The sequence below is a fragment of the Zea mays genome, chromosome 9 (assembly GCF_902167145.1).
Source record: "Zea mays cultivar B73 chromosome 9, Zm-B73-REFERENCE-NAM-5.0, whole genome shotgun sequence".
NCBI classification, from domain to species: domain Eukaryota; kingdom Viridiplantae; phylum Streptophyta; class Magnoliopsida; order Poales; family Poaceae; genus Zea; species Zea mays.
This window is the reverse complement of record NC_050104.1, coordinates 27249845-27257476: the sequence shown is the minus strand read 5'-3', so window position 1 is coordinate 27257476 and position 7632 is coordinate 27249845. Positions and strand designations below refer to the sequence as shown.

The 7632-nt window shown below is 44.2% G+C and overlaps 1 protein-coding gene across 2 annotated transcripts; it reads left to right on the top strand.

The window, feature by feature from the left end:
- Positions 1 to 2599: 2599 nt before the first annotated feature.
- LOC100500978 (uncharacterized) lies at positions 2600 to 7632 on the top strand. 2 transcript variants are annotated; one of them, XM_035962372.1, is made up of 4 exons: positions 2600 to 2888; positions 5359 to 6438; positions 6624 to 6663; positions 7274 to 7632. In XM_035962372.1, exons 1-2 carry the CDS (start codon positions 2790 to 2792, stop codon positions 5434 to 5436), a joined length of 177 nt encoding a protein of 58 aa, XP_035818265.1. In that variant the 5' UTR covers positions 2600 to 2789; the 3' UTR covers positions 5437 to 6438; positions 6624 to 6663; positions 7274 to 7632. The 2 variants fall into 2 exon arrangements, with proteins under 2 accessions (XP_035818265.1, NP_001315311.1); NM_001328382.1 differs by lacking the exons at positions 6624 to 6663; positions 7274 to 7632 and having other exon boundaries at positions 2623 to 2888; positions 5359 to 5770.

The following is a 7632-nucleotide window of genomic DNA, read 5'->3' as shown; positions in this document are numbered from 1 at the left end:
TTGTTTTCACCCTCTCTTTCGGACTCGCTTTTATTTCTAACGCTAACCCGGCTTGTAGATTGTGCTTAAAGTTTATAAATTTCAGATTTGCCTATTCACCCCCCTCTAGGCGACTTTCACTCTTTACTCGCACCTGAGACAGAGTGGGAGTGGACAACAAGTCGATTGCCCCATCGACAATCCAGTACCACTCATGCCTCTTGCCTCCTCTGGCGCTCATGAGGACATATCCGTCGATGTCCTCGGTCCTCGAATCGTAATCTGGCCATGGACCTCCTGTGCCATGGCAGTGTACTCGTGAAGGCGGCTATAGACGATGGGGTTGCTATACACCTCGGGCCCGTCATCCGGGTTGTAGGTGATGTCGGACGTCGCCTTTCCCTTGTGGGCCATAGCATAAGCCGAGAAGATGGAGCAAGGCTGGTCACCATGTGACGTCGACTGCAAGAAAACCATCGAGATAGTTAGAAATAATATCTAATCCTGTGTTATATAGCTAAATAAAAAAGAGGGTGTACCCATGCTTCTGCATATTTGCCGAGGCTGCGGCTGCCTTGGTGGTGGGAGGGACCTTGCATCATCAGACGCCATTCCCGGCTAGCGTTCTGCGCCTTGTCCCACTCAGGCGAGCACCACCTATCCACCATCTGCTCCCAGCACTGATGATGCGCAGTGCACCAATAAGGAATCATCTACAAAGTAAACAGGTGAATTGCATATCAGAAGATAAAATTAAGGAAAATTTTTATCACGGATATTAAAGTGTTGTATTTACCTGCAAGTACTGGTCCCTGGTCAACGACATAGTTCGGGCTTCCTGCTTAGTCACCTTCTCCCTAAGGGTGGAGCCGTGGTAGCTGACGATGGCCTGTATTCATGCCTCGTAGTGTATATCAACGACGAGCTCTTATAGCTCGTGGTGGCCACCACATCCGCCCTAGCCTCGTATCCAGCCTCGCATATGAAGAAATCCTACATACAAAGACGATGTATTCATACATTATTTCAAAAATGTGCAACGAATGCGACATATTTTACATTATAGTAAGACTTGCCCATAGCTCTTGATTCACCCGCTCCGCCTTGTTGTTGAATTCCCTACCGTCCTGGTCTACTGCATCGGGGGCAACGACGTAGTGGTCGAAGGTGCAGGCTGGGCCCATCACTCTGGCGTACTTAACCAGTCCAGGAAAGTGTTCCCTGCACAGAAGGTCGAGGATGCCACTGGGGTTGCGGTCGTGACCCCCTACATTCTCCACAACCTTCCAAAACCGGTCCAACTGATAAATAAAAAGTATTAGTTTATATTATTAATTTAAACACATAATATAAAACAAGTAGGGAGAACATAAAGTTACATGCCTCTCTCCATCTGGCCGAATCAGCGACCGTCTGTCTCGAAGTATGGGACGATGAGGAAGACTCGCGGGACCTCACAGGTAGACGTTCCTCGAACCTGAGGTGCTAGAACCTGAGACATCCATTAAAGATGGTACCTCACTAACACTATCAACTAATATCTAACTAATTACTGTCCCCATCTACTAATCTACTAATGCCTAAATACTTATTAAGTAATAAATAAGTAATAGCTATTTACTAACTAATAGCTATGTACTAACTATTAAATGACCACAACAAGCAGAATTACATAACCTACGAATAATGTACGAAACAAGGTATATTTGAGATCACGAATGAGTCAAGTTACCGGTGGCGAAGGTTGAGTCAGACGGATTCCTATGTACAAAAAATATAGTACTATCAGTAAAAAATTCGGCAGCACCTCCCCTATACGGGGAGATTTCTAAAACCTGCAAAGAAACAACATCACGATGAGTGCCATGCACACTAACCAACACAGAAAACTACACGTTAGCTACATACTAAACAATATGCTAACCATATGCTAAACAATGTGCTAAACAATATGCTAAACATATGCTAACTATATACTCACTAACTTTCCTTCATCCAATATACTAACCATACGCTAAACATATACTAGCAATGTATTAACTATATAATCACTAATTATATGGTTAGCTAAACAATATGCTAACCATATACTAACTATATACTCACTAAATTTCCTCCATATACTAAACAATGTGCTAAACAACATGCTAAACATATGCTAGCAACACAGAAATACTAACCATATGCTAAACAATGTACTAATTATATTGGACGAGACAGAGGAGGTGGAGCACGTACCATAGGGGCGCGGCGGTGTCCACCGACGTCGTGTGGCCGCGACGGAGGACGAACGATGCCCGAGGAGGCGCCTCGGGGCGGTGACGGACAGGTGGTGATACGCACGAGATGAGGAAGGGCGGATGTGGCTTGGGGCAGCGACGAGGGACGGGCCGAGGCGGTGGTGTTCGGGTGGCGACGCGCGCGGAGGAGGAAGGGTGGAGGCGACTAGAGGCCGCGGTGAGGGACAAGCCGGGATAACGCGATAGGAATGGAAATAGGTGCATAGAAGAGAAGGACGATGACATGTATTGTCTAGCTCAACCCCAGATCTAGGGGCCACGTCAGCCCTCACTCGCCAGCGCCGCAGTTAACTCGACGTCACGGGCTATAGCATTGCACAAAGGGTAAAAAAAACGATATTAAATCGTCTAGGTCTAAACGTGGTTTTTTTAACAAAAATGGTCTAAAATAAAAACATTTCGGTCTCATCTCCGTCCACATCCGTCCTCCAGCACTCCAGCTGCATCGACGAGGACCGCCGTAGCGATTTGCGAAGCAAGGGACGGGAGAGGAACCCGAGGAAGGCGAAAATGATCTACCGCAACTGGTCGCTGCTCTCGTCCACAGTCGTCATTTGGGGCGGCGTCGCCACCGCCGGCCTCGCCGGTATCTTCCTCTTGGGCGGCAAGGTACTTCCCTCAGCCCCCCCCCCCCCCCCCCCCCCCGCTTGTTTCGCCTGCTCCGGCGGTAGATTGATGGTATTTAGCGTGGATCTGGTTGATACATCCGTGGGGGATTGGTCTGCCGCCCGCGATCATTACGAACCCTAGATTTGGGGGCAGATTTTTTTGGTGAGTCGCAGTTTGTTGTCCACAGGGGCATATTTATATGGTTACTTATGTGATTAGCAAGACTGATTTCAAGCGGGTGCTATGTAATTTTCGGTTTGACATAGCCATGTGGGTCGGGTCAAAACTGTAATAGATTTTTTTGTTACTGGATAGCCAATAGGGGATTTGACAACCTAATAAGGTACCACATAATTTTAAGGATTTCATTCAGCTTTTGTTTCTTCTTATTAAGAGCAATTGGTTAAGACAGAAGGCATTTAATTTGGCATCAATGAAGAATCATGTCTTAGGACAGAAGGCGTTTAATCTGCCACCAATGAACAATCTGTTTGTAGTTTCAAAGACATTAGCTGATGCAATTTTATTTGTTACTACTTCCCAGTACCATGTTTTTTTTGCTGACCCCACAGCTGACAACTACAATATCTTTCTTATTTAGTTCACTGACACCAAAAGGTAGCAGAAAAAACTGGAAAGAGTTAATAGATATGCATTTCGAACAGAGTGCATATACACTTCAGATAAGGTTAAATTCGCTAGAACAAACAAACTGGAAAAAGTACTGAATAAATCGAGATTACCATTACATGCTTGTTCTTCTAGAAATTCAAATTAACCCTGCACATGCCTGTGACATTACCATTACATGCTTCTGAACTACTGTCCAGGTACAAAAAATCATTTAACTCATGTTTTGGAATCATGAGAAATAAACCAGCCATTCCTTTCCTTTGCAAATTATTCTGTAACTTAAGTAGCCATTTCTTTTCCTTGCAAATTACACAAAACTCATGTTGGCTAACTTATCAGATTCCGAAGAATGTTTTCCTAGAGTTAGGAAAAGTATGTTCATCTGAATCAGTTTTACTTATGGAAAGTCACCCCGCAAGCTAAAGCAATTGATTAAATGAACCCGAGTGGCCGAATATAGTACAATATATCATTTCTTTCATTTAAAATATTTCTTTTGCTTGCAAAGGAAATGGCATGCCAGAGTTTACTGATTAATCAATCTTCAGATCATCATCTCATTGTTTCACCAAAAGGTTACAGATATAGCTGACAGGACTGATGGTGTCCTCTTTGATAGCGGCGACGATGGTGTGGGTGAGATAGCACAGGATGACGTGCAGGATGCCTCTGTACTATGATAGTATGATGGCAAACACAGCAACTTGCATGGTGCTGATGTGGTGGATGAGGTAGACAAGATGGTGGAGTACGGTGCATGAGCAGATCGTGCGGATGTAGAAAGGAGGAAATTGGAGCTAGGGGCAGTGGTGGGCTGTGGAGCAGAGGCATGGGGTCTGGAACACCGACCACAGGCAGGCAGCGCTGGGTGCCATGAGTGTCGTCGGGGTTTGGAGCACAGGCAGATGTGGAGTGGAGTCATGGATAAATCCGTGGGGTGTGTCCTGGAGCCTAGCGGAGATGTCATTTAGGCCGTCGAGCGGAATGTGAGAAGCGGGGATAGGAACCTTGTGTAAGTTTTAAGTAGTAGAGATAGAGATTTGGCAAAGTGGGTGCTCATTACATAATATTTTAGGCTCCCAAATCTCAATAGTCTCTTCCGGGTTCGGTTTGCCTTAACAGCTGATCCTTATATTCTCGAATGTAGTGATCACCAATTTGCAAAGAACTATGATGCATTTCGCAATCATGGACTGCATATTATGCAGGAGCCACACATCTTATTAAGGAAGAGAAATTAGCTCCCAGTACAAGGCAGCCCTGGTTGGTTCTCTGTTACATTCAAAACGACCCAAAGCTGCCTATACAGAGCAACTCCTCTAGTGCTTTAGCGCCAGCCATGCCCAATAGCCAGGCTTCCTCTGAAATTTCTCTTAGTCAATGCAATGCATGGGGATTGGGGTTACCTGTTATGCTGGTACTTATGCGTTCTTTTTGCTAAAAAAAACTTGTGTGACTGGTGTTCAGCGGAATGTTGTTTTGAATGTGAGTTCCTGTTCTAACACATATTGCCTTTTGTCATGATTTGTCCTTTTTCTTGGGTGGGTTTGGGCAGTGTGTGCCTTGTACTGTTGATGATTACACTCCGACCATGTCCAGTTTTTATTTTTGGTGTTGATCAATGCTTTACGTACTGAAGTGTTTCAAAAATTAGTGCCAATAATGATTATAGATATGTAATGCATTACACTTCATACTGAAGTGCAATAATGGCCTTGTTTATTACTTCGGTTTCTTTCTTTGCTATCTTGTTGTTTGCTATCTTGATATGTTTTGTTCTTCTTAAGGAACCAAGATTTTATCCTGATGCGTCTTTTAACATGCATGTCGTGGGCAGGAGAAATTCAATGGTTATCTGTGCCGCGAAGGCGAGAGGCTTAGGCAGCAGGACAGAGCCGCGATGGGCCGAAGCTAAGCGTTAGCTTCTTTGGTATCTCAAGGGAGCAATAGCCCTTCGAAATTTCACAAGATTCCTGCGTCCCTACCAGAACAAGTCCCTATCTAGGGACTAGGATGGAATCCATCCTTCTGCAGGCTTTCACTTTCCTGATAATAACAGTAACAATAAATTGACAATGGTTTGTGTTCTTCTGCAACCTTTTTGGCTCCCTGGTTTCGCAAGGGTTCCGTGCTTTGTTTGGCGTCATCACTTGCATGTCTTGTATAAAAAGGTTGCTGTTGCATTTGGCGTACGGGACTAAAAAAAATATCTGGGTCCTGTCTTTGACACGTGGCCGACGATTTTGCCACATATTGTACCTACCCATGATGTTCAGTGTTGCTTACGCGCGAAATGTGCAGCAGCAAGGAGTCAGTGTTGCTACAGTGGCATTTGAGTGATGTGCAGTCACTAACCAACCAATCATCCACTGCACGCGGCTCTTCTCGCCGTGGTTTAGGCCCTGTTTGTTTATATAATAATCCAACATGGATTATATAATCCAGCTTATGGATTATATAAGTACACCTAATGACTTGTTTATGGATTATCATAATCCACCTAATAAAATGTATTGTTTGTTTATCTTTCGACTTATTTAAGCTGGATTATATAATTAAATAGGGCCTTAGACTCTGTTTGTTTCTCTCTACGATGGACTATGGATATGTTTGGTTGCCTGGTCCAACTCACGACCAGGCCCATTTCATACAGTATGAATATGTTTGGTTGCCTGGCCCAGTCCGGGAGCCTGGCTGAGGCGAGCCCAAAACAATTTTGTGGCCTGGCTGAAAGGAAACGCGAGTTTGTTGGTTCCCTGACCGGCCTGGCCCGACTTCAGTCGCCCAGCGACGCTAGGGTTTCACTCTCCTCAGTCGCAGCGGTTCCCACTCTCGTCTCCAGAAGAAGCGCCGCGATGGGTTCCCCGCCGCTGACGCCGTACCGCCGATGGGCCACTCCACTGCACTCCAGCAGAAGGTGCGGCGCCCCCTTGCTCGCTCTTTCTGGCTCCGATCTGATCCGGCTTCTTGGTTGGGGTTTGGCTGATGGGGTGGTACTCGATCTGACGGGTTTTGATCTGATTTTCTCCTTGCCTTCTTCTGCTGCTCGATGGCTTGTCGGCGATGGTACATGCCATTCACTCCAACGACCCCACTGTGCAGCTTGAGGCCACCACACAGTTCAGGAAGCTGCGCTCCATAGGTGAGGTTCGGATCTTATGTACAGTTACCTTTTCCGGATGGACAGTTTGGTGGTGAGATTTGCGCAATTTGTTGAGTAGTATTAGGCCATGCGTGAGGGCATGGTCATTTGTGGGTTTTCAGGTAACTCTCGTGTACATGTTGACTTGTGGATTGCGAGCTGGCAAAATTAGTTGTTGCACCTCTAATTTTCTGAATTTACCGTATCCTCAAAGAAACAAACCCTACCCTTCAGCCTCTGCAACGTGCATACATGTATGCCCTGAAGTTTGAAAACAAGCTATGCTCCCTAAGCATTTGATTTCATGAACAACTATTCTATTTTTTCGGTAGTATTCTGCTTGCTGCTCTGGCCATTAATGTATGTATAATCCATGTATATATATATATATATATATATATATATATATATATATATATATATATATATATATAATATATATATATATTGTACATATAATATATGTACAATTGTTGCATCCATTATTGTTGCTCTGGCCATTATTGTTGCATCCAATGCTGGTGAGTGCATGATAATTCTTTCTTAACTCACACTGCAATTTATGTGAAAGTTAAGTTGTAACTGAGTGAATTTCGTCAAATTTCTCTAGAGCGAAGTCCCCCAATTGAAGAGGTGATCAGCACAGGAGTCGTGCCCCGATTCTACGGGCATGTGATGATTTTATATTTAACTGTTGCCTTTACTTGCCTATGATGATATGTTTTATAATGATGATCAATCAAGGGAGTATGACTTGTAGCAGTCTTTTCAGTGAATCAAGGATGAGTTTCTGTTTAATGCGTACAGTGAGAATACATTAACAATTACTAGCAGTCATTCATAGTCAGTCAACATAGGCCATCTGCTGCTAGTACCTCTTTTCTTCTCATGAGTTGTAGCAATTTCTGTTTAATTCATATGAATGTAATTACAATTATATTTTAAGTTGCTACTATAGTTTCTGTTTAA

Coding starts and splice junctions, on each gene's coding strand:
- LOC100500978 (XM_035962372.1), top strand. CDS start 2,790: ATGATCTACCGCAACTGGTCGCTGCTCTCGTCCACAGTCGTCATTTGG. Junction 2,889..5,358: donor TCTTCCTCTTGGGCGGCAAG/GTACTTCCCTCA, acceptor TGTCGTGGGCAG/GAGAAATTCAATGGTTATCT.